This window comes from Talpa occidentalis, unplaced genomic scaffold, assembly GCF_014898055.3.
Source record: "Talpa occidentalis isolate TD23 unplaced genomic scaffold, MPIMG_talOcc4v2.1 talOcc4.7, whole genome shotgun sequence".
NCBI classification, from domain to species: Eukaryota; Metazoa; Chordata; class Mammalia; order Eulipotyphla; family Talpidae; genus Talpa; species Talpa occidentalis.
Window position 1 is genome coordinate 5,547,378 of NW_023605083.1, and position 25,595 is coordinate 5,572,972.

Genomic DNA, 25,595 nt, shown 5'->3' on the forward strand with positions numbered 1-25,595 from the left:
TCAGGCACCTAACACATAAATGGCGCTCACCAAAAGCTATTAGCGCTCTTTAGTCATGGAAAAGAAAAAAAAAGCACGGAAAAGGCGCATTGCAAGATGTAAGGTGCCAAACAAGTTTTTGTTTCATTTGTTACGTCACTCTTTGCGGTCCTAAGCCTTCAGTATTCTTTCTGAGCTGTTCTACTAGGACGGTCCCCTGGTTACCGTGGCCATGGAAACGCGACCTACCATTCTGGGATGGGCGGCTCGCGGGCTCCCCCTGCAGGCACCTTCCGGTCCTGCGGGGGGACGACGGGCCGGGCCTTGAGCGGGAAGCGAGGGAAGCCGGGAGTTGTAGGCCGAGGGCGGAGGCTGCCGCGGAGCGATGCACTCCGGGAGTTGTAGTTCCCGGGAGAGGCTGTCGGCGGCCCCGGACCCAGCCCGCGCCTCACACGGATGGCGGCTGCGGCGCGCGGCTGCCCGCGCTGGGGCTCGCTCCTCGGGCTGCTCGGGCTGGTCTGCGCCGCAGCCACGGCTGCCTCGTGGGACCTGACTTCGCTGAGCTGCAGCTTCGGAACTTTCTGCGAATGTGACTTCCGGCCCGACTTGAAGGGTGAGGCGAGCCGCGGGTGCCCTCGGGCGCCGGGGTGCGCCGGGGCGGGACCCGGAGGGTAGAGCCGAGGGCCGGGACCCCAGACCTCGGGCCCGCGGGGCCGGCGGTGGCCTGGTGATGAGAGACCCTGAGGGCCTGGGGCGCGGAACTTGGGGCCAGGCAGAGAGCTGCCAGGGCGGAGGAGGGCCTGTGACAGCGGGGCCCTGGGGCGGGGCTGGGGGCGGCCGGGCCCTCCACAGCGGGCCGGCCGTCGGGGGAGAGGCCTGCCTTGGGAATGGGCCGCAGTCGGGGTCCCGCGGACCTGTGACAGCGGGCGCTCACTGTGGGCCGGCGCAATACAAAGGGCTGCCTGGTGGGGGCGCTGCCGAGCTGAGTCACGTCGGAGGGTGGCCCAGGCAACCCAGACCCCGCGCCCTTTCGACGGCCGGCTTCTGAAATCGCCCGAACACAAGAATCCCTAAATCCTGACGTGACCTCCCGTGGACCTCTCCCGCTCTGACTCTGCACTTCTTGTGGTCCTAGGTCTGGAGTGTGACCTGGCCCAGCACCTGGCCGGCCAGCACTTGGCCAGGGCGCTGGTGGTGAAGGCACTGAAGGCCTTCGTGCAGGACCCCGCCCCCACCAAGCCGTTGGTCCTCTCCCTGCACGGCTGGAAAGGCACCGGCAAGTCCTACGTCAGCTCCCTGATGGCGCACTACCTCTTCCGGGGCGGCCTCCACAGCCCCCAGGTGCACCACTTTTCCCCCGTTGTCCACTTCCCCCACCCCGGCCACATGGAGCGCTACAAGGTAGGCTGCTTGTGTCCTGGATCTGGGGTGCGAGACCCTAGGGAGGGAGTCCTGAGCACAGAGAAAGGGAGTCACTTGCCTCAGGCTACACAGCCAGTGGGCACCTCAGCCCTCAGGACCCACCCCGCACAGAGCCATTCCACCTGGCAGAGAGTCTTCGCCTGAATTCCTGAGGGGCAGTAATGGTTTGGGACCTGCCAGGGTTGCTGTGAGGAATGGGCTTGTAGAAGTGTCTGTCGAGCCTGTCTGCATTAGCGACTCTCTGTAAAGAACTTAGTCCCGGTGTGGGACTCCAGAGTAAGCATCAATCGAAGCTCTCACTGGAACTGTTGTTGTTGATTGCAAGGTCTGTTCCAGGCTGGTAGGTTTCAGCTGTCAGCGCTGCTGAGAGCAGGCTCAGGGAGCAGGAAGCAGCCTCCCCCTGTGCAGAAAGCTGCAGGAGTCAGGGCAGGAGGCCTGGGGTTTGAGGCCCTCTTCTCTGACTGCTGTGTGAGCTCGAACAAGTTCTGCTCTTCTCAGGGCCACCACTAAGTGGCGCTCTTTGGGACCCCATATCTTCCCTGGGAAGAAGTCTGGGCTTGGGGGCAATCTCCAGGCCCCCTCGAACTCCTGCCTCTCCCCTGCAGAAGGATCTTAAGAGCTGGGTCCAGGGGAACCTCACTGCCTGCGGCCGCTCCCTCTTCCTCTTCGATGAGATGGACGAGCTGGCCCCAGGCCTGATGGAGGTCTTGCGACCTTTCCTGGGCCCCTCCTGGGTTGTGTACGGGACCAACTATCGCAAAGCCATCTTCATCTTCATCAGGTGGGCCCGGCTGTGCAGCGGCCATGGTGTGGGGACACTTGGCAGAGGTGTCAGTTCATGGCCTGGGGTCCTACAGCAGAATGTCATCCCCCCGAGTCCTCCGGTTTTCCCAGAGCCCTCCCCGTGCTCACTGGTGACGCTGGCATTCCAGGTGGCTGACTTTCCCCGGGCAGTCTTAAAACTCCATCTTGTTGATCCTGACCATTTGCTTATGAAGGCCCTGCTGGGTCACAGTCTTTCCTCATCCGTGGCCCAGGTCACAGGCCTGGGAGAAGCCAGACCGGAGTGCTCGTCCCAGCTCCGAGTCCCACTTGGGTTTCCTCCAGCAAATCACCTCTGCACATGATTCTCCTCAACAGCAGGGCCCACTGTCCTAGCGGCTGGGCGAGGGAAAGTCAGTGAAGGGACCCAGGAGGGTTTTGTAAACTGTAAAGTGCATGGCACATCTAGGTGAAGATCCAGGGGTCGGGGTGGAGGGCACAGGCTCCGGAGCAGAGAAGTGTTTTCAGGGCATTTGGCCCTTCCACACTGAGCTGGGCCCCACGGCTCAGGTTGTGTCAGGTGGCGTATGGGAAGTGAGGGCCAAATCCTGGCCCCGCTGTCTGAGTCTCGGCCCGGGACCTGTGGTTTTAGCAACACTGGTGGTGAGCAGATCAACCGGGTGGTGCTGGAGGCGTGGCGCAGCCGCCGGGAGCGGGAGGACATCCGCCTGCAGGAGCTGGAGCCGCTCATCTCCCAAGCTGTGCTCGACAACCCGAACCGTGAGTTCGTGCTCAGGAGCACCCTGCACTCCCCAACGCACACACATGCGCGCCAACTTGCCCGGGCCTGGCTCCAGCAGGCTTGGGGCTTTGCTCCCAGGTGCCTTGGGCCAGGCTTCCTAAGGAGCTCCGGGTTCTCTGGCATCTGATGCTCTGCCCACTGACCCTACCTGCCCAGCCCAAGTTTGGGGGCTCCTGGCTGTCATACAGCTTCCCCAAGCCCCACAGCCAGAAGGTGGCTGAGGAGTCTGCCGTTTGGGGACAGGGCCCTGCTTCTCCGGGCTTACGAAGCAGCCTCTCCCCCCCCACCCCCGCCCTCCCTGCAGATGGCTTTTGGCGCTCAGGTATCATGGAGGAGCATCTTCTGGATGCGCTGGTGCCCTTCCTACCACTCCAGCGGCACCATGTCCGGCACTGCGTGCTCAATGAGCTGGCCCAGCTGGACCTAGAGCCCAGGGATGAGGTCATCCAGGCTGTGCTGGACAGCACCACCTTCTTCCCTGAGGAGGAGCAGCTCTTTTCCTCCAATGGCTGCAAGATGGTGGCTTCCCGAATCGCCTTCTTCCTCTGACGTCCCAGGTGGCATCCCTGCCCCTGGCCTGGCTGTCCTGAGGCTCTGCTAGAGGGACCCTTGTTCTGAGCCGCCTGAATAGTGGGGCCTAGGACGCAAACGTGAAGACGAGGAGTATGCTGACTGGCCGCGGACAAAGTGCCAGTGCAGATCTTGGCTTCTTAACTGGCTTGAGGGCACTTTTTTTGGCCTTTGCGTCCTGTAAGGGCGCTCCTGGCTCCCCCAGAACCTCTGTGAGCCTTAACCTTGCCCTGTGGCCTGAGCCTTCTTACAATGTGACTTGTAACTCAGGGACTGTGGCTCGTGGCTGCCCCATCCCTCCTCAGTCTGTCACCCTGGGCACCTTACTCCTTCACCATCCCCCAGTTCTCCACCCCCCACCCCAAGTCCCAGCAATGCCAAGCCAGGCTGAGACTTCTCGGTCTCCGTGAAGAGAAGACCTGGTTTTTAAAGTTTTTAATTTTGTAAAAGAAGAGAAAAAACACAATAAACTTAGCCACGGGACCAGAAGGATATCGGCTGAGGTTTCTAATTGTTCCAGAGGCAACTGCTTTGCTGAGTGCCAGTGTTTGTGGGGGCAGAATCCCCAGAAAGAAGCAAGGGGGCTCAGTGGCGCCTTCAGACAGACGCTTAACTGCTCAAGCTGGAGTCCTGGTTAGCCTGCACGCTGCTGGGGTTTTGGCTCAGGTCCTGGGTGACTTCGCTATTGCTGGAATCTGGGCTTGAGCTCTGCGTCTGGGTCTGGGCGTCTGTGGTCTTGCTGGGGATCTGGCATTGGCCCTGGGCGAGTTCAGTGTTGCTGGGGCTCTGGCTTGAGTCATAAAAAACCTTGCTAGAACTTCGGATCAGTCCCCAACCTGAACCCCTTGTTCGGGCAACCTTGACCTTTCTGAACCTCTTCCTTGAGCACTGGGTCCCCTTGGTCTTGTGGAGCCTCCGAATTTTGCCCTGAATGGCCTGTGTCTGGCTGGGACTCTGGCCCTGGGCGGCCTCCGTCTGACTGGGACTCTGGCCCTGGGCGGCGTGTGTCTGGCTGGGACTCTGGCCCTGGACCGCCTCCGTCTTGCTGGGACTCTGGCCCTGGGTGGCCTCCGTCTTGCTGGGACTCCGGCCCTGGGCGGCGTGTGTCTGGCTGGGTCTCCGGCCCTGGGCAACCTGTGTCTTGCTGGGACTCCGGCCCTCGGCGGCCTCCGTCTTGCTGGGACTCCGGCCCTGGGCGGCCTCCGTCTTGCTGGGACTCTGGCCCTGGGCGACTTGTGTCTTGCTGGGACTCCGGCCCTGGGCGGCCTCCGTCTTGCTGGGACTCTGGCCCTGGGCGACTTGTGTCTTGCTGGGACTCCGGCCCTGGGCGACCTGTGTCTTGCTGGGACTCTGGCCCTGGGCGACTTGTGTCTTGCTGGGACTCCGGCGGCTCTGGGCGGCCTGTGTCTTGCTGGGACTCCGGCGGCCCTGGGCGACCTGTGTCTTGCTGGGACTCCGGCCCTGGGAGGCCTCCATCTTGCTGGGACTCCGGCCCTCGGTGGCCTCCATCTTGCTGGGACTCTCGCCCTGGGTGGCCTCCATCTTGCTGGGACTCGGGCCCTGGGTGACCTCTGATTTGCTGGGACTCCGGCTCTGGCCCTGGGAGGTCTCTGTCTTGCTGGGACTCCGGCTCTGGCCCTGGGAGGTCTCTGTCTTGCTGGGACTCCGGCTCTGGTCCTGGGAGGTCTCTATCTTGCTGGGGCTCTGGCTCTGGTCCTGGGTGGCCTTGCTTTTTCTGGGGCTATCTATCAGGTATTGGTCTTCCCAGTTCCCCAAGTCTGAGGATCCAGACCTCAGCAGTGAGGAGTCGGAGAATGTCACAATGGTGGCTGAGGAGCTCCTGTATTCCTGGCAGATAGTGGACGTCTCCGTCTCTGAGATGGACACAGCCCTGCCTGGGAAGGATGTCCAAGAACACCCGTCAGGCTGCCTTCCTCGGACAGCTCCAGAGACAGGATGCCTCTAGGCCTCACCCTGGCCAAAGCGGAAGGCCATCCAGCTCCTCCAGCCCAGCCTCCCTAGGCCACCACACACAACAGGTGCGCCAGGGCTGTGAGATAAAGGCCCACTCACCTAGCCTGGTCTCCACTCTGCTGGCTGTCCCCTGCCCTCTGTCCCCACCTCAACCAACAGCTCTCTCCTGCAGCAGTCCCCCTGCTCTGTGTGCCCCCTCCCAAGGTACTGCCTTGGCAAGGTGGTTAACCCCTACTTTTCCTTCAGGTCCTGAAGTCCTCCCTGAGCCCCCAAAGGGGGCTAAATGCTCCTACCCTCCCCTGCTGCCCTGGCTGGCTGCCTGTCTTGGCTGGCTGGCTGTCCTGGCTGTCTGTCTACCTGCGTCTTCTTCCTTCAGGACCAAGCACCCCCCTGCAGACACTGGCGGTGCTGCCAGCCCAGCAGTGGCACCCGCACAGACTCCTGGGACATGTTCTGGTGGCGCTGCAGTGACCGGCAGGAAGGAGGCTGGCACTGCTGTTTCTATGCTGTGACTGTTCATGGCCGCCCCTTCGACCTGCAGCCGCAGTCCTGGGTTTTCATTTTTGCCCCCTCCCAGCTAGCGTCCGGTGGATTTGGGGTAGAGGCCTGAGAGACACACTCAAGGTTTATGGGCTGATTTCAGGGAGAAGCCAAGGGGGTAGAGAAAGGAACAGGCCAGTCAGGAGATCAAGGGTGGAGTGGGCATCAACTGTGAATGGCTTGTCGTGAGACCCGGGGACCAGGCATCCCAGGCTCTGCGCTGAGCGCGGGCTCGCGCCACCCCTGCAAGGCTGGGTTTTTTACCCCCACTTTAGAGTCACGCTGTCAGCAGCAGAGCCGATTTTGTTCCCAGACCAGGGGTTTCTGACCCCTGACTTTTCTCCACTCTGGTTTTGGCAGGGGCATCTGGGACTTACAGGCCAAGCTGGAGCCTGACGAGGTCTGGTAGCTGTCAGTCAGGGACATCACCTTGCTCGGGCCAGGTGTCGGCTTCTCCTAAGGCAGGAGACAGATGGGGCAGCTGTGGGCTGGGGCAGGCCTGGGCCGTTGGCTGGGGCTCTGGAAGGCCAGCAGGCTCTGGGCCCCTGCGGTGGCAGTTGTCCCCAGCCTAGCGCTTCTCCAGGCTGCCAGGTTAGACTGGGTGGGGGACCTGGAGAGGCTGACTGTACTGGACGGAGAGTGGCCAGGCTAGACGGACAGTGCTGTGAGAAAGGCAGAGTCAAGAGATGACAAGAGCCTCAGTTTCCCCATCTTCAAAATGCAAATGAGTTCAAGGGCAGACAGGCTTCTGCAAGCTGTAAACCTTCATCTGCTTCATCCTCCCCGCAGGGGAGGGAACTGCTGCTATGACTACTTCTTGGGCCAAGAAACCAAGGCTCTGGGCACCTAAGTGCCCTGCCCAGGGGTTCGAAGTGGGTTTGAATCCAAGCCTATAGGACCCCACAGCCGGGCTCTTTGCTGCTCGCCTCTGGCCTGCTCACATCTCCTCACGCCTGCAGGGATGTGCAGGAGGGATGGTGGGGCGAGGGCAGAGGCAGCCAAGGTGCCAGCTCACTGTCTCCCACAGGGAGGGAGCCCCCATAACTTCCAGGGGTAGGCGATCAAAGTTTTGTCTTCTGTATTCTAAGTGAGTTGTCATGCTCGCTGTTTTCCATTTACGGCAAGGGGCGCGGGATTCCATTTGCTGCAGCTGCAGAGATTTGTCCGAAGACAATGACTCGATGCGTATCCGCAGCAGAGCAGACAGACCACCGGGGCACCCGCAGCACGGAACACCCGCGCAATGAGGGGGCAGACGGCCCGGACACTCGGCGCGCCGCAGGACAGGAGCCCGGGGCCCGTGGACACGCGTGTCTGTCCACCAGCCAGGACGCCCGTGAGCGGCGCTGGGCGGAGGGAGGGTGGGAGGGCTTCCAAGAGCCGGGAGGTGCTCTTGCTTGGTTCTTGCATAATGGTTTCATGCGTGTATCCATTTTGTGGAAACTTACCAAGAGTTTACTTATGATTTGTATACTTTTCTATATTTGTTACGGTCAATAAAGTGTAGAAATTTAGAATTAAAGCTCTGACCAGTGTGCACAGAACTCAAGGCGAGCAAGTGCAGGCGTGGGACGGCGTCTGCGAGGGGCCACCCCCTCTTCACTCTCCCTCAGGGCTGCCCCTGCCAGGCCCCGGCCCAGCTCACAGCGCGCTGTCTCCCGCCCAAGTCACACAGCTGGCTGGGAGCAGAGCGCCACCTGAGCAGCCTGCAGCCCTCAGCGCTGGCCTGGGATGCCCTCCGCCCAGGGCCTCGAGGACCCCAGGCCCGACGTGTGGCCCACTCACCTCTTCCTCCTCCTCGGAGGCCGGGGTCTCTTCTTTAGGGTGTTCTGACTCTGTCTGCAGATTCTTATCCGTGGCTTCCAGCTCCTCGGAGGTTTCCTGGGAGGGCTCCTCCTGCTGCCACAGGGACCGGGCCTTCTGGCGCTCTAGCTCCCGTTCCCTGAGCTGCCTGTGGCCAAGGCCCCAGAGTGAGCCTCACTGAGGCTGCCTTCCTTCCTTTCTCCCTCCCTCCCTCCCTCCCCTCAGGCAGTGGCCTGAGGAGGCAGCTGGGCCCAGAGGAGCCTGGAGCCCCTGCCATGCCCTGCTCCTGGCTCGTGGCCCCTGCTCCAGGACTTACCCCACAATGCCTTGAGCAACGTCGGTCGTTAGGAAGTTCTCCATCACTCGATCCAGCTGCAACCTGGCCAGGTGGGCCACCTGGCTGCTGAGCACCTCCTTCATTGACATGCCTGGGAAGAGGCTCATCAGCATGGAGGGCAGCTGCCAGGAAAGGGGGTGAACAGCAAGGTGTGGGCTAGGCCAGGGGGCCAGGAGTGGTGCTAGCCTGCCCTGGCAGAGTCCTACTGGCCACCTCAAGGCTGAAGAGGGAAGGGTTTAGAAATTGTTTATAAAGGGCAAGATCCTTTTGTCCCAGAACTGTCAAGAGACCTTGCGAGAAGACTTATTCAGGAAAGGATTACTGATGCCTGGTCCAAGCAGGGGCTCTGGAGCCCACAGAGGAGGGTTTGACCCCTCAGCTGCGCACCTGGGGCAAGGGGACTGGCTGCTTTGAGCCTTACCCTTTTCATCTGCGGGATGGTGATAATATTATCTGTCTTGTAGGCTACAAGAGGTGGTTAAACAGTGATGCCAGGTCAGAACAGTGCCTGGCACAAGTGAATGCTCCAGCACCAGCAGCTCTTATTATTGGTACCAAACCAGATTTTTCAGGATAGGTAGTATTTTAGGTGGGGGTGTGGGAGGTATAGTGCCCACCCTCCTGGCCCAGCAGGAACAAACCTTCGGGTGCTTGGGATCAAGAAGAAGGACTGTGACAACATCCTGGCGGGCCCCCAAAATGTTCTGCAGGAGATGCCGGACCTTGGCCCGGTAAAGGTAGTACTGGGGCTTCTGGGGGTTGTGCTGGATGGCCATTGAGAAGTGGTACTCTGCCTTATCGAACTTCCTGCAGGACACAGGGGCCCACAAGCTACCTTGAGCTGGACCCCCTGGAGGGACATGACGGCTTCAGGGCCTCTTAGGGAGTTTGGGTAAGACCAGGTTGGTCTCGCCACACACGCGTGTGCTCGCTTCCTGTCACTGTGTTCTTGATTCAGTCAATACTTAAATGCTAAGGCCTCCCCGGTGGCGCAGCGGTTGAGCACTGGGTTGCGAAGCTGCCCGCGGCTGCGGCGCCGGTTCGATCCCCGGCTGCTCCCCGGCCACCGGAGGAGGGTCCCACATGGCGCGCAGACCTCTCCTGCCGCCCGCTGCTCCCCTCAGCAGTGTACTTCGGTCCTTCTGCCTGCTCTGCTCCCCGCTGGCTCTGGTGAATTCTCTCACCCTCCCGCGCTTCTGACTGTACCCAGTGCTTGTATAAACAAAACAAACAAACTAAATAAATAAAAAACATGCCTCTATTAAAAAAAAAAAACAAAACCTTAAATGCTAGTGTACAATCCGAACATAAGTGAATGTTTTTATGATCTTTGTATGGTCGAGGCCGGGGCAGAGATGGGGTTCAGAAGGGGGGAACTTGAGGGCCTCCCCCGTGGCGCAGCGGTTGAGCGCTGGGTTGTGAAGCTGACCACAGCCTCTGCAGCGCCGGTTCGATCCCCGGCTGCTCCCCGGCCACCGGAGGAGGGTCCCACATGGCGCGCAGACCTCTCCTGCCGCCCGCTGCTCCCCTCAGCAGTGTACTTCGGTCCTTCTGCCTGCTCTGCTCCCTGCTCTGGCTCTGGTGAATTCTCTCACCCTCCCGCGCTTCTGACTGTACCCAGTGCTTGTACAAATAAATAAATAAAATAAATAAATAAAATAAATAAATAAATAAATAAATAAAAAAAGAAGGGGGGAACTTGAAACTGCTGCCACCTGCATCCCGGGAGCCGGCTCTGCCCAGTTTGCACGGGCCCTGGTAAGGGCCCTGATAAGCAGCAGAACAACCAGTTCTGAGAGAAAATAACGTCTTTGAAAAGTAACTTCGACTCCGCATTCTCCACCTTCCTCCAAGGCCAGACCCTATCCTGTAAAAGCTTGCCCTTAGCCCCCAATGGGTGCGACTTCTCTGACCCCCGTGGGGGTTGGTGAACCTCACCTGTGAGTGCAATAAATTTCTTGCCTGTAAGAAACTTAGCCTGGCTTTCCTTTTCTTTACCGTGCCAATCCTTTCAATCTTGAAGTATGGAAGGCCTTTCTGAGAATGTCATGAACTCAACAGAAATAAAAAAAATTAACTTGACTCTGATTAAATTCTGAATTCCTGAGCAGCAAAAAATACCACAAAGGAGAGCAATAATTAAAGGTAAATATATTTGGTCACACAAGGCAGAAAATAAGCTGGTTTTCCTAGCCTACAAAGAAGTCTTAAAACCAAAAATATGTTTTAAAAAAAAAGAATTGTAAACAAAAAATTCTTAAAAAATATGTTTTTTAAAGGCTCAACTTAATGGCAAAACAGGCAAAATATTTGGGCAGGCAATAAGGCTGATAAACACGAAAGATGCTGGACTGCACTTAGCAAAGCAAACATACAAAGTCAAAAAGAGCATCCCCGCCATGACATTAGCAGAGTTAAAAAAGGAGTTTTTAACACTTTGTCCTAGGGAGCTTTGGGAAAACCAAGACTCGCTTTTCCCTGGTGAAGTTTATGTTGATTCACTGTTTCGGGAGAATAATTGGCTATTTTAAAATGTCAAATTTTCACACTCATTCACCCAACAATTGAAGTTCAGCAACCTAACTACAGTCTTACTAGTATAAATGCCCCAAAACACATACCCTGGGTGCTCATTACAGAGTTATTTATAATAAAAAACTGAAAGCAGCCCAAATAGTCATCAGCAGAGGATCCTCTAAAGAAACAAATTGTGGGGACTCCCCGGTGGCCCAGCGGTTGAGCGCTGGGTTTGGAAGCTGCCCACAGCCTCTGCAGCGCCAGTTCGATCCCCGGCTGCTCCCCAGCCACCGGAGGAGGGTCCCACATGGCGCGCAGACCTCTCCTGCCGCCCGCTGCTCCCCTCAGCAGTGTACTTCGGTCCTTCTGCCTGCTCTGCTCCCCGCTCTGGCTCTGGTGAATTCTCTCACCCTCCCGCGCTTCTGACTGTACCCAGTGCTTGTATAAATAAATAAATAAATAAATAAATAAATAAATAAATAAATAAATAAATCTTTAAAAAAAAAAGAAAGAAAGAAATTGTGGTTCCTCCGTAGAGCAGAGTACTACGCCAACAACAAAAGAAAATAAATGCCCTGGGAAGTAAAAAAGCCATTCCAAAAAAGCTTAGCATGCTCGCACTTTTGCAAAACGACAGTAATTGTCGAGTCTGCAGAGGAGACAACCTGGAGGGATCTTAGAGCACAGGGGGGGCTGGGAGGAGGGGGGTGGGGGCGGGTGTTGGAGGGTGGGTATCAGAAGGAGCTTTCACGTCCTGAGTTCTACAATGGTGAACACTTTTTTCAAAAAAGCTCCATTACCATAACGATCTTCACAAAAGTTAGGATTTTCAGTTAAAACTTAAAAAATAAAATCAACATTTAGGAGCCATACCTGGAAGAGCAGCAGCACCTGCAGCCTGGGATCCGGGCTCGCAGCCAGGTCTTGGCCCTCCCGGCCCGGCCCCGCCCCGCCCCGCCCCGCCCCGCCCACGGCCAGGCCCCGCCCACACCTGCCCCGCCCCGCCCACGGCCAGGCCCCGCCCACCGCCCGGCGCACCGGCTTCTCTGCTCGCAGAAGGCCCTCTTCTCCTGCAGCAGGCCCATCCGCAGGTTGGCGCCCTCGTCCTGCGGGCTCAAGGCCAGCGCCTGCTTGTAGTCCGCTTCAGCAAAAGCCAGGTTGCCCATCTGGAAGAAGCAATCTGGGGCCCGGGGCTGGAGTTGAGCGGTCCTCCAACTCCCAGGCCCCGGGAAACCCAGCCCGCCCTGACCCCCCGGGGGCTGGGGCTGAACCGTGGCTGCTAACACCCACGGGCATTCGCGCGCGCTCAGGAAGCCTTTTCCCAGCCGCTTGATCCAGCATTTTGAAGAGACTGTATATGGCCAGTCTGTCGTCTCCCAAAGTGGGTGCTGGGACGCTACGACTGAAAGGTTTCACGTTTTCTCCCTCCCTTTGGGGGGGACTCCATCTCGCAGCCCCAGCCTGGCTCCCTCCCTGCTCACCACCTCGGTTGATAAAGAGGCCTTTCTCCTGCTGCTCGTCCTTGATGGCCTTGTTGAGCAGCAGCACACTCTCCTGGTAGGCCCCCTGCCTGTAGCAGTGCACGGCGAAGTCATTGTAGGCCAGCAGCAGCTGGCGCTGTGCCTGCTGCACCGTGTCCCCTTCGCTGTCGCCGGCCATGTCCAGAGCTTTCAAGAAGTCCTCCACAGCCGTATCAAACTCCCCGAGCTGTCGGTAGATGGTGCCCCTAGGGAGGATGCACAAGAGGGCGTCCTCAGACCAGCTCTGCCCACTCTAGACCTCTGGAGTGGGTGGGGACTCTCACCTCCTGCACTAGGTTTGGCTCTGGGTTTGCATGACACGGGATGGCTACTCAGAAAACCTGCTAGTTACTGGTAATTTAATTTTTGTCAAATTATAACACCTTTCTGTAGGGGGGATGCCTGTCTCCATGCTAATATGCTGCTGTAGGTGGGACAGGCCTTTGGCCCTTACAGTTTATTTGAGAAAACACTCCAGGCTTAAGGAGTTAAATGGCCATGAATCTTATGTGGTGAGTCCTTGGGGGCTGGGTGGCCAGATTGAAACCCAAGCCTCTTCCACTGATCTGGGCTGAGTCTCCTGTGAACAGTCACAGGCCTAGGGATCCAGGTTTCCAAGGTTAACCGAGGCTGCTGCCTGCATCTCCTCCCCTGATCCCAGTGGGGAGCAGGACAAGATTTTGAGAGGCTAGATGGGGAAACTAGGGCCTGCAGAGAGTCGAGGGCTCCCCCGAGACCACGCAGTAGGTCTGGGACAGGGCTGGGCCCAGGACCCAAGACCAGCACCACCACCCATTACCGGAAGAGGAAGAAACTGGGGTCCAGGGGGTTGTTCTCGATGGCACAGTTGATGCGTTTCAGCGCGTATCGCAGTTTGCCCTGAACAGCTAAGATCCCTGCCTCTTGCCGTGCCTCCTGGGCCTGGTCCACCATCTTCCTGAGCAGTGCCTTGGCCTTCGGGTGCGTGGGATCCAATAGCAGGGCTTTGTGCAGGTCTCGATAGCAGAGGCTGGGCTGCAGGGGCCCAGGGTGGCATTAGGGGCACAGGCCAAGTGAGGGGAGCCAGACCTCCAGGCCTGTAGGGGCCTATCTCTGTACAAACCAGCATCATGCCACCTATCCTCAGTGCCCCTGCCTTGTTCCATGTCTTGGAGGAGGCAGGGAGCATTGGGGGAAAATCCCATCACAGGCCCCATCCCTTCTTTCCAGATGTGACCTCAGGAGTCAGGTTAGCCTTGGTGGTGTCACCTGTCAAATGGGGTTGCAGGCGGTGTCTCCTTGGAGGCCTCCTAACTATGACTGTCATGTCCTCCCTGATTCAGCATACCCTCCACACCCCCTGACCTCATTTAAGCCCAAGACAACTCTGACCCAGAACAGATTCATGAGCAGACAACATCCTCAGGCAAATACCTTCCACTGAGTGAGCAGGTCAGTCAGTCAGTCAACAAACAGTTTTAGCAAGCAGCCCATGTCCTGCAGAGTAATGGGTTGGAGGGTGAGCAGGGCAGACAGTGTGGATACCAGGTATGAAAAGAAGTTAGGAGAGGACCATAGTGGAGACTGGGGCAGGGCTTTGGAATGGGTGGACTTGAATTCAAGGCACTCCTGAGAACTGGCTGTGTGACCTTGGGCAAGTTCCCCTGTTTCCTCTGTGAGAAGAGGACCATGGATGGTGTCTACCTCCAAGGGTTACTGAGAGCCTTAAAGATAAACATGAGTGAAGTGGCTAGCAGGTGCCTGTGCTTGGCAGGGGCTGAGGTAATGATAATTGTCGATAATTACTAGTCTCCAACCTTTGAGTGAGACTCTCCCACTGAATCATATGTGGGACACAGAAAACCAACGCTAAGACAGGCCACGTACTCAGCTGAGGTAAACCCAGCCCAAGGCCACCCACCCAGTGCCACCCACTCCGGTATGTCCCAGCTTCCTCACATGCAGGCCAAGATGGGGCTGAACCGCGGCCATTGCCCCGGCCTCCTGCCTCTCCCTCAGGCTCGCGCCCCATCTCTGGTCCTGACTTCCAAGGGGCTGTGGAATTTCCGGCTCCCAATCCTGTCACTCTTCCCACCCTCTCTCACCCCTCCCCAGTCTCTTCCTCAGCTCCCCACTGGCAGCCAGAAGGAACTTTCTAAAGCCCACTGCCCTGGGGCGCATCTTTTGAGGTTCCTGCTGCCCCCAGGAAGGAGTCAGAATCCTCTGGTGTCCATAGAACCCCACCCGATGCCCTTGCAGACCACAGCCCCTTCTCGCTCGTGACCCCCAGTCTCTTTTGCCCCTGAGGTGCTTCCTGTACTGCCTCAGGCAGCGTCTACTGGGGGTTCTTAGTAGATGTGGCAAATAGGGAAAGAAGAAAGGAGGAGAAGAGGAGGAGGAGAGGCTGGAGGTAGGGCCTCCTGGGTTTGCCCAGATGGTGGCTCCCGGGCGGGCTCAGCCCTTGTGCATTACCTGCTTAGGGACAGCGCCCCTGGGCTTGAACCCTGGGGGGGCGGGAATGGCACAGGTCTCTCACCTTGTGCTTTCTGGGCAGTTGAATGGTCAGGGCCTGCCAGGGGCGCTCCGCAGACCCATGCTGGGTTGCGATTCCTGGGCAGGCTGACGCGGCCTATAGGCATCCTGTAATCTGGGGTGTGCTGGGGGCAGGCAGGCTGCGGAGGACCACACCCTGCCCCACCCTCCCTGCTCTACCTTCTCGAAGTAGTTGTAGAGCCTGGCCCGCAGGATGTAGATGTCAGCATTGTTGGCGCTGCTCTTCACCTCCTTGTGGACGAGGACGAGGCACTCCTGGTGCCGGTTGAGGGCCAGCAGACAGGCCATGCTGAGGACAAGGGCAGAGGGCCTCCATCGGGCAGGGGACAGGGCGGGAGGGGTGCTGGGAGAGCCAGGACGGGCACCCACCATCGGTAGCGGAAGCAGGCTTTCTCGGGCTGGAGCTCAGAGGCCTGTGAGAAGACGCTGAGGGCGTCCATGAAGGCACACTGCTCGAACAGGCACTGGCCCTGGGGACAGAAGGGCAGTCACTTTGCGGGGTCCCACCCAGGAGCTCTTCCAGTGTGGGGGGCAACTTTGAGACAGAAGGGGGAGGAGACAAGAGATGAGGCCAGAAACATTTAGATCTAGGAGGGGTTTTCAGAGAAGAGGCAGTTACCCAGGCGGCAGAACTGGGGAGAGACCCAGAAATTCTGGCTGCTGAGGCTGTGCTTGGAGCCTGAACCTATCTCCCTGCTACTAGCTATATCCGCCTTTTAGATGAAGGTACTGAGGCTCAGAGAAGTGAAGTAACTTCTCCGAGATCACACAGGAAGGGGCAGAACGGGACGCATGCACCCAGTGGATAGACTAAGCATATGTTTTGGATGCCCTAAATGTTTCTTTTTTTAAAAAAATTAAATAATTATTGACACCAAGAGAAAAAAGACATTAAAGTTGTTCAAAATGGAAAAAAAAATCAGAACTTTGTTGGTATTTTATGGTTTAATATTGTTTTGAAGTTGAATTGCAAATGGGGGACACGCTTACCTTTTTAGTGTTTAGATTCTAGACCTGCACTGCCTAGTACAATAGCTACCAGCTTCACGTAGCTATACAAATTTAATTAAAATGAAATAGAATTGAAAAATTAGTGTCTAGGTCACACTTGCCACATTTCAAGGGCTATATAACCGTGGTTATCAGATTGGACAGTGCAAAGTAGACCACAGTTGTGATTCTAGAAAGTTCTATTGGACAATACTGTAAAATTTTACCCAGCCTTGGCATTAAGCCAACTTGGGAGGTGGGAGAAGGGCAGCGGGTGTAGACACCGGCATTGTTGGCTCTGCTCTTCACCTCCTTGCTGACAAGGGTGAGGCACTCCTGGTGCCAGTTGAGGGCCAGCAGACAGGCCATGCTGAGGACAAGGTCAGAGGGACAGGTGGGGACACAAGGGGGTCTCTAGGGAGACAGAGCTGATCCTAGGAGCAAAGACAGCCCCCTAAAGCTGGAAGGAGAGCCAGCAGGCCCAGGTATGAGGTGCATGCCTTATGTGGGCCCTGGGGCAGCCTAGTACCTGCAGGTAAAGCACCCAGGTGAGCCGCTCCAGGTATGCCGTGTTCTCTGGTTGGAAGGAGTGGGCCCTTCTCAGGTTCTGGGCGGCAGAGGAGAAGTCGCAGAGCTGGATGTAGGCTTCGGCTCGTAAGGCGTAGAAATCTATCTGAGAGTGAGAGGGTCCAGGCTGCTGTTTCCCCCCCACCTTCTGCCCCAAGGCTCGCCACTCAGTTACCAGCAGGAACTTGATGGCCCTGAGAGGAGGGGACTGGCAGGTGTGACAGTGAGGGGGAAGTGTGTGCCAGCCATGTCAGCGCCCGCCCAGACTCTCCCTCTCACCAGCCGGGAGTCCAGCTGAAGGGCCCGGGAGAAGAACAACACAGCCATCTCCCAGTCGCTTTGCTCCAAGCACTGCTGGCCACGGTGGTAGCTGCGGGGGCAGGGCACAGACAGAGGGCATTGGCCCTGATGTAGGACCAGCTCAGGGCATACAGCTAGGACGGGGGAGTGGGTTGTGGGGAGGGGCACTTGGGTGGGGAGACAGAGATCCAGGGAGAGCAGGCTGGCATTCTTGGAGCTCATCCAAGCCAGCAGCTTTTTATCTGCAGAGGTGGGAGAGCCCTGTTATACAGTTGAGTCCACTGACGTCCAGAGAGGGAGAGAAACGGGGTGAAGCTGCACGTCATGTCAACGGCCATGCAGGGGAGGAACCTGGGACACCGGGGTAAGGTAGCCACTCACTACTCCCTGACTTTGAGGGGCACTGTTAACCCCGTGATCTTTGGTTTTATAGTATCAAGGTTCTGGAACAGCTTGCTGGTCCCAAAGATGCACTCCAGGTTCCTCTCTGGCGCTGGAATTACCCATGGCTTTTTGATGTGGTGTGAGGGAGCCTGCTCAAGCTCCAGAGAATCCTAGAATGGAGGGACAGCGGGCTGGGGCAGGTCTCCGAAGTGACCCCCCACTCCACTTACACACTCACCTCATGTATTTTACAGGCAGAGAAGCCTGTGACACTCTCCTGCCCAGCAGGTCAAACTGACCATTCACCTGCCTCTGCCTAGGCTTCCCAGCGCCTCGAGTCCACCTTTCTGCCAGCCACCCACGCGAGACCTCGGTCCCCTCGGCCCTCCAGTCCTGTCTCTCAGACGCTCTCTCCTCCTCTCGTCTGGGCCCGCTCCAGCCGCCCCCCAGCCGTCCCACCGCCGCACGCCCCAAGCCCGCGGCTGTCTGAGCCGCAGCCGGGAATTCCCAGGATGGCCCCGGCGGTCCCGCCTCTCCGCGAGAAGAGCTTCGTGCCCCACCCCCGCGCGCGAGGCCCTCGCCCGCACCTCTCCGGAGTCTGTCATGAGACCCCCTTCCGGGAGGATCTCCGGGTCGTCGACGGCTCCCTGGCGCCCCCCACCCCTCGGGAGCCCCCAGCCCGGCGTTGCTAGGCACCCTCTCCAGGACGCTCGCAGGCCACGCCCCTGGCCACGCCCCCGGGTCGCGCTGCCGTCGGAGGAGGTTCGCCAACTTCTGTTAGCGGGGGACGCGCGCTCCGCGGCGGACGGACTTTCCGGGGTCCGCCTCACAGGGAAGCCGAAACGAGGGTCCCTCCCCCAAGCCCGAGGTCAAGCGAGGGCGCCGCCCGCCTCACGGCAAACTGCCCCGGGACGGCGCGACTCGTCGCTCGCGGAACGCGCGGGGGCGCCGGGCGCGGCCAATCCCCGCCACTTCCGCCCGCCCCGGATTGGACGCCGCCCGGGGGCCGGGACGGGGGCGGCCGCGATTGGGCGACGCCTGGATGACGTCGGGGGCGGGGCCCGGACGGCGAACGGGGCGACATGCCGCCGCCGGGCCTCTCGGGCGCGGGGCTGCGCCTCGGTCGGGCCATGAGCCGCGGCGTCCTGGAGCCCCGACCGCCGGGGAAGCGCTGGCTGGTGAGCGCGCGGGGCGGGCGGCGACGCGGGCCGGAGCTCAGCTCCAGCCCTGCCACCCCCCCGGGCGGCGCCCCCCGACCCCCGGCCCCGATCCCTCATCTCGGAGACGGGCCGGAGGCCGGACGGCCCAGGCTTCCCGGCCTGCCCGCCAGCGCGTGCCCCTTCGGCCGGGCCCCTGCTCCGCGCCCCGCCCTCGCTCTTGCCCCGCGGGGCGCGCCCCCTCCTCGGCGCCGGGTCTCGGGGCGCTGCGGGGCGGAGGGTGACGGCGGCGGCCGCGCCTCAGCTGCCCTGGTGCCTCCGCAGGTGGCCGGCCTGGGGAACCCCGGCCTGCCCGGCACGCGGCACAGCGTGGGCCTGGCGGTGCTGGGGCAGCTGGCGCGGCGGCTGGGCGTGGCGGGAAGCTGGGCGCGCGACCGCCGCTGCGCCGCCGACCTCGCCCTGGCCGCGCTCGGGGACGCCCAGCTGGTCCTGCTCCGCCCGCGGCGCCTCATGAACGCCAACGGGCTCAGCGTGGCCCGGGCCGGTGAGTGGAGGCGCGGGGCGGCCGGGGGCGCGCAGAGGCCGGGGCGGGGGTCCTGGGCGGCGGTCACCGCCGGTGCCTGTCGAGTTCCAGCGGCTGCGTGGCCCTCGGCACTTGTGGCGCCTGTTTATTCGCGGAGCTGGGAGCTGCTGCCCTCCTGCCGGGGCCTTGAGGGGGGGCAGCCCCCTTTGGGCAGATGGACGGTAACCAGGGCCACCCTTCCCTGTGCCAAGCGGAGCTGTTCGGGCTGACTGCCGAGGAGGTCTACCTGGTGCACGACGAGCTCGACAAGCCCCTGGGGAAACTGGCTTTGAAGCTGGGAGGAAGCGCCCGGTGAGGCCCTGGACTGGGCAGGGTGGGCGAGGGCAGTGGCCTCCCGGCTGGAGCGCGGTAAGGGTGCTGGCCCCAGTCTTGGCAGGGGAGAGGGCACGGCCTGGGCGGGGAGGGCTGGAAGGGCGCTGACCCCGGGAAGCGCTGACTTCTCGGCTTCCATGCAGAGGCCACAACGGAGTCCGCTCCTGCATCAGCTGCCTGAACTCCAGCGTGAGTCGCCCCTCTGTCCCGCAGTGGCCGGGGTGGGCCAGCAGGGGGCCCCCAGCACCCCTCACCAAGCCTCCCTGGGCCCCTCCGGCTCTCCCACAGGCGATGCCCAGGCTCCGGGTGGGCATTGGGCGCCCGGCATGCCCCGAGGCGGTGCAGGCCCACGTGCTGGGCCTCTTCTCCCCCGCGGAGCAGGAGCTGCTGCCACCGCTGCTGGAGCGGGCCGCCGACCTGCTCCTGGACCACATCCGCGAGCGAAGCCAGAGTCCCGCCGCCGGCCCCTGACCCCCGAGCGCCCTGCGCACACACCCAGCCACGGCTCCACATCCGCAGAGGTGCCACGCCGACCTGTGGGATCCACTCTTTATATAACTCTACCTCCGGGCTGCCCCTGGCTGCCCACAGATTAAAGGGGGGCTGTGGCCAGAACTGGCCCATTTCCAAGATAGGGAGCTGGTCTTCTTTCTGTGTCCTACTTAGAAAGTAGGGAAACTGGAGGAAGGCTAAACTTCTTGAATTTTTTTGGAGCATCAGAGCTGTGCACCTGTAAGGTTAAAGATGCAAACTGGGAAGGGGAGGCCTTCTTGGGGGTTTGCACCCTCCCCAGCCTGTAGAGGGGGGTCATCGGAGCCCAGCAAGCCCATCCCAGGGGATGTGTGAGCTTGCCTTGACCCCCAGAGGCCTGTTCTTCCATCCATCTTGCAGATGGCAAAGGGGGGTTTCGAGAGGTCTAACCACACCCCCGGGGCCTCGCAGCTCCGTGGGGGCAGAGCCTTGCTATCCCCAGGGCTGACCGCTGTCTTGCTGTCCCTGGGGGTGCTGGCACCCTCACCGCGGGGCTGCTGTTTGTCCGGAATGTTCTCATGCGTGTGGTGTGTGAGAGCCGCCTGAGGTCCTCAGGGTTGGGTGAGATCATGACCCGTCGAAGCGCCAGGTCCTTGGGCTTGTCGGGGGTGACCATGGACTGTTGCTGCGCCGGAGACCCCATCAAGGAGAACAGGGCTGCGGAGCTGCTGTGGGCAGGGGGCTGATCTCACCACCTCCACCGCTTGGAGGTGGAGGCTGAGGTTCAGAGAGGCCGGGGGGCCCTGACTTCTGACTTGGCTCAGCTGAGGGCAGCCCTGGGGCCAGTCCTGTAGCTGCCCCCTCTGAGGTCACGCAGGGCCACTCACCTCTCCTGGCACGGGTCACAGTACTGACTCTCCTCGCTGGGCGCGAGAGCCATCGAGGGGCTCAAGGCGGTGGCCGAGCGGAGCATGGCCAGCAGCTGCTGCAGCATCTCCTTGCACTGCAGCTGGAACACCAGGCCCACGTCGTCGTCGTCCTCGTCACTGGGCTGCATCTGCCAGTAGGGGCGGGGTGGGCCCGGTGTGGGGATCAGGCCCCTCTGGGAAACTGTGCCCGGTACTGTCTCTTTGTAGTGCTGCCTGGCTGTGGTGGGATACCCATTCTCCAAATGTGGAGGTGAAGGCTTGAGGCCTTCTGGGGCCCAGAGAAGGAGTCCAGCTCCTCCGAGGCCTTGAAGAGATCTCGGATGTCCAGAGCCAGAAAAGGACAGACTTAACAGGAGTCTCTCAGGGGAGAGCCGGGGCCTCTGGCCCTGGCCTGGCCTTGCCAGGTGGCCTGGTTATCTCCAAGCGGCGTCTGACTCGGCCTGTCCCCTGCTCTCCCCCCCTTCCAGTTCACCTGTAGAATGTGATGAAGGAAGGCGGTGCTGTGGACCAGGGCCGTCTCCAGGCCTGCCCGTGCCTTCTGCTCTCTGGTCAGCTTGTGCTGTAGCCGCTGCGCCTTGGTCTGCTGCCGCTTCAGCAGCAGGTTCAGCTGGTCTTTCTGGCTCCTGAGCTCAGGAGCAGGAGGAGTCAGCCCACGGCCTCCATATGACAATAGTGCCTCAGCCCCTCCGGAGGGGTTGGTAGCTGTGGTGGCCAGAAAGGGCTGGTCTCCAACTTGCCCCTGCCTCTCCCCCAGCCCCCCGGGGCCGCACCTCAGCTCCTGGTTGTCCTTCTGTAGCTGCTGGAGGCGCTGCTCCTGCTGGCTCAGCAGGAGGCACAGGCGCTGGGCCTCTGCTGTGTTTACCTGCTGCTCTTTGCACTTCTCAGTCAGCATGAGGATGATCTGCAGGTGTGGGCAGGTGTGACCTGGACCCACCATGGGCCCTTGACTAGCCTTGCCACCCCAGCTCCAGACCCAGTCAGGGCTCACCCCATTACATCCCATTCTATAGAGAAGCCCACCAGGCCCAGGAGAGGGGGCAGCACTCCAACAACTTATGGGGCTTTAACTCAAGTATGGCAGAACCAGAGCTGGGGTCAGCACCCTGCAGTCCCCACCAGGAGGGCCTTGCCCCCTATTCCACCTCTCTCTCCCCACTGGGCTCCAGCCCTGCGTCACCCCAGCCAGGGTGTCTGCCCCGGGCGCAGGGTCCCTAAGGTTTCCGGGCCTGGTGGTCACACCTTCTGGTGGCCTCTGAGGTGCCTGGCCATGGCCTTCTCTGAGCTCTCCAGTAGCTCCAGCTGTTTGCACAGCTGGTCCTGGCTACCCTTAAGACTCTCGTTCTCCTGCAGCAGCTGCACGCCGTGCTGCGAGATCTTGGACAGCTGCAGGGTCATGGTGTTGTTCTCCGTGATGGCCCGCCTGGTTGTCTCCCACATCTGGCTCGTAGCCACCTTGCGGAACTCAGTGGCCACCAGGTTCACACGCTGGATGATCTCCTTCCTCAGTCTGGGTGGGAGCAAGGGAAGGTCCAGCAGAGTGGGCGCAGGCCTCCACCAGCCCTCGCCTACGTGAGGGTCCCCGAGGGTCACCCCCAGGAGGGGTGGGGCTACTGGCAGGAGGCTTTTTATTGTACACACTACCTTTGGGATTTTGAGCCATACCAATGTATTCTTGCAAATAAATCTAATTTATATCACCAAAAGTGGCTAGAGGAATTCCAGGGATTCTCCAGCTCCTGCAAGAGGACTGGCGTTGGGAGCTTAGTTATTCCCTCCCGCCCACCATCACCTGCCAGGATTCTGCCAAGCAGTGGCTGGGGGGATCCGTGAGCTAGTGTGGTTGCCCTGATGAGGAGCCGAGGCCAGCAAAGGCCTGAGGCCTGGACTGTGCCCAGCTCTGTGGGTAAAGGCCCCAAAGGCCCCAGCCCGGCTCGCCCACCTGTCCTTGTCCAGCACCGACTTCTTCTCCAGGTTGTATATATAGTCCTTGTGTTCGGTCTCCTGCTTACGCAGGTGCTCCTCCAGGGTCGTGAACTTGTCGGACAGCTCCTCTTTCTGCAGCCGGAACTCCTCCAGGGCGGCCAGCTTCCCACCTGCCCCACCGCAGGACACAGGCCTGGTGAGCGGCCACCTCAGGAGCTGCTGGCTCTTCCACTGAGGGCCTTGAATGATGTCCCTCCCTCTCCACTTCCTCCACCTCTGTCTCTCAGTTGGGCCGGACCCTTCCTGACACTTCCATACCCGGTCCTGCCTGCCTTCACTGCCTTAGCTAGGAACACGCTCCTCCTCCACCAGTCTACAAAGCCTTGTTCAGGTACCACCTCCTCCAAGAAGCCTCCCTGTCATGGAAATGATTGCCAGTGGAGTCGAACACCCCAGGGCCAGGCACTCTCGCTGTCACGGGGCCTCACAACAACCCCTCCCGGCTGGGTGACCCTGGGCAAGGCACTTCCATCGACAGACGGGGGCGACAGTATCTCCTGCCTCGCGGGCTTGTGGGAGCAATTATGGAACAACTGGTGTGGGATGCAACATGGAGTGGTTGTTACTCCCCATTTCCCAGGTGAAGGTCAGAGAGAAGTGCCGGCTCAGGGTCGCAAAGAGTCAGGGGTGAGGAAGGACTTGAACCTGGAGAGCCTTGGCCTCCCGGCCCCGTGGCGCACGCCCCGCTCTCGTCTGCCATTTCCTCACCCAGGACGATGTTCTCCGCGGTGAGCTGGTCCTTGGTCTCCTGGAACTCGTGGCGCACCTGGGCCAGCTGTGCCTCGAAGGCGTCCTTCTCCAGCTCCTTGGCCAGCTGCAGGTTTTGGAGCTGCTCGTTGAGGTCGGTGATCTCGTCCACCCGCTGGTTGAGCGTGCGCTTGAGGAAGGCCACGATCTCCTTCTTGTTGGTGGCCAGCTGCTCAAACTCCTGGCGGAAGAGCTTCTCCTGCACGGCCAGTTCGTCCCACTTCAGCTGGTACCTGAGGCAGGGGCGGGGCGAGGCCCACAGGCCCCAGGAGAGGGGCTGAGCAAGCCAAAGCTCCCTGCACCATGAGGCCAGCTCTCCTGGACCCCCACCTTGGCCAGTCAAGGGCCCTCCCAGTGAAATCCAACCTTATCTCCACTGTGCCCTCCTCATGCTCACGACCTCGGGCCAGTGCCCGAGCTTCGCATCCCCACCTCACTACAATGCCAGCTCCCGAGGCGTCCACAGCCATGTCCCCAGTACCTAGTACCGTGAGTCCTTGCAGGAACCTCACAGCTTGTAAGGAGTCGGGGCTATGACGGCTATACCCATTTTACAGATGACAAAAGAGCTCGAGGATAAACTTGTAAGTGGCCAAACCAGAACTTGAACCCAAGTCAGTGTGACCCCCAAAGTCTAGGCGCCTCCTGGCACCCTTATCCCTGCCCTGTGCCCTCCCTGATGCTCTGTGCAGCGGAATTCCGAGCCTTTGCCCCGCCACCTTCCATCCCCTGGTGCGCTCTCAGGGGGCCCGAGCCACCCCCCTCCCTGCCTTCCTGTGGCTGCCCCTCGTCCCACTGCACAGTTGGCTCCTGATGTCCTTCTGCTTCGCTTGGTGAGTCCTTGACCTCCCCCACCTCTGTATTTTTGGGGCCTCGCACAGGGACTTGACAAAGAGTCACCCCAGTAATTGTCCCAAATTCACGCCATGCGGTGTCCCAACTTGAGGGAAGTCTGAGTTTTAGGGGCAGCACATGATAATGCACTGGCCACGGCCTCTGGACCGCTCGCGCCACGCTGTGGGGAGCGGAGCTGAGGGACCCGCTCAGTGGGGCAGGAAGCAGCCTGGAGGAGGGGAGCAGGGGCCAGGGCTCCATCCTGGTGCCTCTTCTTGCTGAGGGTGACCTCCCCTCCCTGCGCCTCGTTCACCCTCTTGCACACTGGGGGCCTCTGGGCCTAGTTCAGGACACAGTGAGCCCCGCACAGGGCCCCCGGCAACGCAGCAAGTCAACATGGCCGTGACTGCACCGCCATCTGGGGAGGAACTGCTTGGACTCAGCACCAAAGGGGTTCTTTTAAGGGGCCAGTCATCCCCCCAGAGACGGGGCTGGGGTATCACAACCGGAAGGAAACTACTTTTAAAGTAAGAAAAATGACAAGTGAATGTTTCTGAAGAGTTACACCCCCCTCTCCTCCTCCCACACCCTGTGCATCCCATATGGCCATGGAGGGGGAAATCCTCACTTAATTTGGAGAAACTGAGGCTCAGCATGGGCAACCAGGCTCTGGGTCGAGTCAGGAGGGGGCACAGCACAGGGAATCGGGCACGGTGGTCCAGGGTAGGGTGGGTGGAAGGAGGGAGACGTGGACCCCCTGCCTGCTGGGGCTGCCACGTCTAATGCATCCCACTGAAATCTGTCCTTTTATAAAACATGATGCTGTGGAGCAGGAGTGGGGGGGGGAGGGACATTAGTTAGCACTGCACCCCAGGACCTGGAGGGCCAAGATGGGGTGGGAAATCTATTTTCCCTCCAAATCTCTAAACTTCCCAATATTATCTATAGGGAAACCGAGGCTTGGTGGGGTGGGATGGGGTCTGGACATCCCAGGGGAGGCCTAAGCAGGTCCTCAGGACATCCCCGGGGAGGTCCTCAGCCTAGGACCTCCTGGCTGAGTCTGCATAGCGAGTGGCCAACTCTCTGCTCCTGACCCAGCAGAAGCAGCCTCCCTACCCACCCACCGGGCCAGCCTGTCCTCCAGGTCTCGGATCTGGATGTGGTAGAACTCCCGCGTCTCCTTGCTTAAGGGCATTTCCATGGGCGTGATGGAATCCTTCTTGCCCCCTTTCTTCTTCCTGACCTCACGATCCTTAGCCCCCTTGTTTGCCTTCTTTTTAGGAGCCATGGCTGCTGGCAGCCTCAGCTCAGGCCCCTTTAAGAGGCCAGGTGGTTGCTAAGGAGGTTGGTCCCATACATAGCAACAAACTGAGGAGTGAGGCCCGGCTTAAAGGGCCCTGACCACTGCCTGGCCAGGCTGGGCATCCTGACCCGCGGCCTCACCCTTCAGGACTGATAGCTCCAGCGGCCCCAGGCTCAGACACCACTGACCGTGGCCCTGCAGAGACCTGACACCAGGCTCTCAGTGCACTCTGGTCTTTGCAGAGACCCCTCCTTCCTCAAAATAAGTGATATGGGAA

At 60.0% G+C, this 25,595-nt stretch overlaps 4 protein-coding genes across 11 annotated transcripts; 2 read left to right on the forward strand and 2 right to left on the reverse strand.

Annotated features, from left to right (window-relative positions):
- Positions 1 to 399: 399 nt before the first annotated feature.
- On the forward strand, positions 400 to 7,384 carry TOR2A (torsin family 2 member A). Of its 3 annotated transcripts, XR_008549540.1 has the most exons (6): positions 436 to 592; positions 1,115 to 1,380; positions 2,007 to 2,182; positions 2,816 to 2,943; positions 3,270 to 5,574; positions 7,175 to 7,382. XR_008549540.1 is itself a non-coding variant. In XM_037492618.2 (5 exons), exons 1-5 carry the CDS (start codon positions 436 to 438, stop codon positions 3,512 to 3,514), a joined length of 972 nt encoding a protein of 323 aa, XP_037348515.1. In that variant the 5' UTR covers positions 400 to 435; the 3' UTR covers positions 3,515 to 7,384. The 3 variants fall into 3 exon arrangements, 2 of the variants coding, with proteins under 2 accessions (XP_037348515.1, XP_037348516.1); XM_037492618.2 differs by having other exon boundaries at positions 400 to 592; positions 3,270 to 7,384; XM_037492619.2 differs by having other exon boundaries at positions 1,115 to 1,320; positions 3,270 to 7,384.
- Positions 3,918 to 17,678, reverse strand: TTC16 (tetratricopeptide repeat domain 16). The gene is made up of 14 exons (XM_037492616.2): positions 17,587 to 17,678; positions 16,997 to 17,169; positions 16,595 to 16,685; positions 16,278 to 16,421; positions 15,128 to 15,228; positions 14,918 to 15,047; positions 13,026 to 13,240; positions 12,188 to 12,432; positions 11,745 to 11,886; positions 8,831 to 8,996; positions 8,169 to 8,311; positions 7,835 to 8,000; positions 6,427 to 6,505; positions 3,918 to 5,430 (listed from the first exon to the last, which is right to left on the reverse strand). The coding sequence occupies exons 1-14, from the start codon at positions 17,602 to 17,604 to the stop codon at positions 4,145 to 4,147; spliced, it is 3,099 nt and encodes a 1,032-aa protein (XP_037348513.1). The 5' UTR covers positions 17,605 to 17,678; the 3' UTR covers positions 3,918 to 4,144.
- Positions 17,679 to 18,081: 403 nt separating this feature from the next.
- PTRH1 (peptidyl-tRNA hydrolase 1 homolog) lies at positions 18,082 to 22,655 on the forward strand. 3 transcript variants are annotated; one of them, XM_037494994.2, is made up of 5 exons: positions 18,082 to 18,177; positions 18,481 to 18,700; positions 18,931 to 19,030; positions 19,195 to 19,240; positions 19,340 to 19,566. In XM_037494994.2, the coding sequence occupies exons 1-5, from the start codon at positions 18,082 to 18,084 to the stop codon at positions 19,520 to 19,522; spliced, it is 645 nt and encodes a 214-aa protein (XP_037350891.1). In that variant the 3' UTR covers positions 19,523 to 19,566. The 3 variants fall into 3 exon arrangements, with proteins under 3 accessions (XP_037350891.1, XP_037350893.1, XP_037350889.1); XM_037494996.2 differs by having other exon boundaries at positions 19,433 to 19,566; XM_037494992.2 differs by lacking the exon at positions 19,195 to 19,240 and having other exon boundaries at positions 19,340 to 22,655.
- CFAP157 (cilia and flagella associated protein 157) lies at positions 19,549 to 25,433 on the reverse strand. Of its 4 annotated transcripts, none has more exons than XM_037494990.2 (8): positions 25,140 to 25,431; positions 23,143 to 23,414; positions 22,391 to 22,544; positions 21,691 to 21,958; positions 20,924 to 21,352; positions 20,410 to 20,579; positions 20,070 to 20,250; positions 19,549 to 19,781 (listed from the first exon to the last, which is right to left on the reverse strand). In XM_037494990.2, the coding sequence occupies exons 1-8, from the start codon at positions 25,301 to 25,303 to the stop codon at positions 19,710 to 19,712; spliced, it is 1,710 nt and encodes a 569-aa protein (XP_037350887.1). In that variant the 5' UTR covers positions 25,304 to 25,431; the 3' UTR covers positions 19,549 to 19,709. The 4 variants fall into 4 exon arrangements, with proteins under 4 accessions (XP_037350887.1, XP_037350888.1, XP_037350886.1 ...); XM_037494991.2 differs by having other exon boundaries at positions 19,739 to 20,250; positions 20,924 to 21,074; positions 21,222 to 21,352; XM_037494989.2 differs by having other exon boundaries at positions 19,739 to 20,247; positions 25,140 to 25,433.
- Positions 25,434 to 25,595: the final 162 nt, after the last annotated feature.

Coding starts and splice junctions, on each gene's coding strand:
- CFAP157 (XM_037494988.2), bottom strand. CDS start 25,303: ATGGCTCCTAAAAAGAAGGCAAACAAGGGGGCTAAGGATCGTGAGGTC. Junction 22,545..23,142: donor CGCGGAGAACATCGTCCTGG/GTGAGGAAATGG, acceptor GCGGTGGGGCAG/GTGGGAAGCTGGCCGCCCTG. Junction 20,251..20,409: donor TGTGACCCGTGCCAGGAGAG/GTGAGTGGCCCT, acceptor CCCTGCCCACAG/CAGCTCCGCAGCCCTGTTCT.
- PTRH1 (XM_037494992.2), top strand. CDS start 18,082: ATGCCGCCGCCGGGCCTCTCGGGCGCGGGGCTGCGCCTCGGTCGGGCC. Junction 18,178..18,480: donor CGCCGGGGAAGCGCTGGCTG/GTGAGCGCGCGG, acceptor GTGCCTCCGCAG/GTGGCCGGCCTGGGGAACCC. Junction 18,701..18,930: donor GCTCAGCGTGGCCCGGGCCG/GTGAGTGGAGGC, acceptor CCCTGTGCCAAG/CGGAGCTGTTCGGGCTGACT.
- TOR2A (XM_037492618.2), top strand. CDS start 436: ATGGCGGCTGCGGCGCGCGGCTGCCCGCGCTGGGGCTCGCTCCTCGGG. Junction 593..1,114: donor CTTCCGGCCCGACTTGAAGG/GTGAGGCGAGCC, acceptor TTGTGGTCCTAG/GTCTGGAGTGTGACCTGGCC. Junction 2,183..2,815: donor GCCATCTTCATCTTCATCAG/GTGGGCCCGGCT, acceptor CTGTGGTTTTAG/CAACACTGGTGGTGAGCAGA.
- TTC16 (XM_037492616.2), bottom strand. Junction 15,229..16,277: donor CCTGGGTGCTTTACCTGCAG/GTACTAGGCTGC, acceptor TTCTGTCCCCAG/GGCCAGTGCCTGTTCGAGCA. Junction 8,997..11,744: donor TTCTGCGAGCAGAGAAGCCG/GTGCGCCGGGCG, acceptor TGTGTCCTGCAG/GAAGTTCGATAAGGCAGAGT.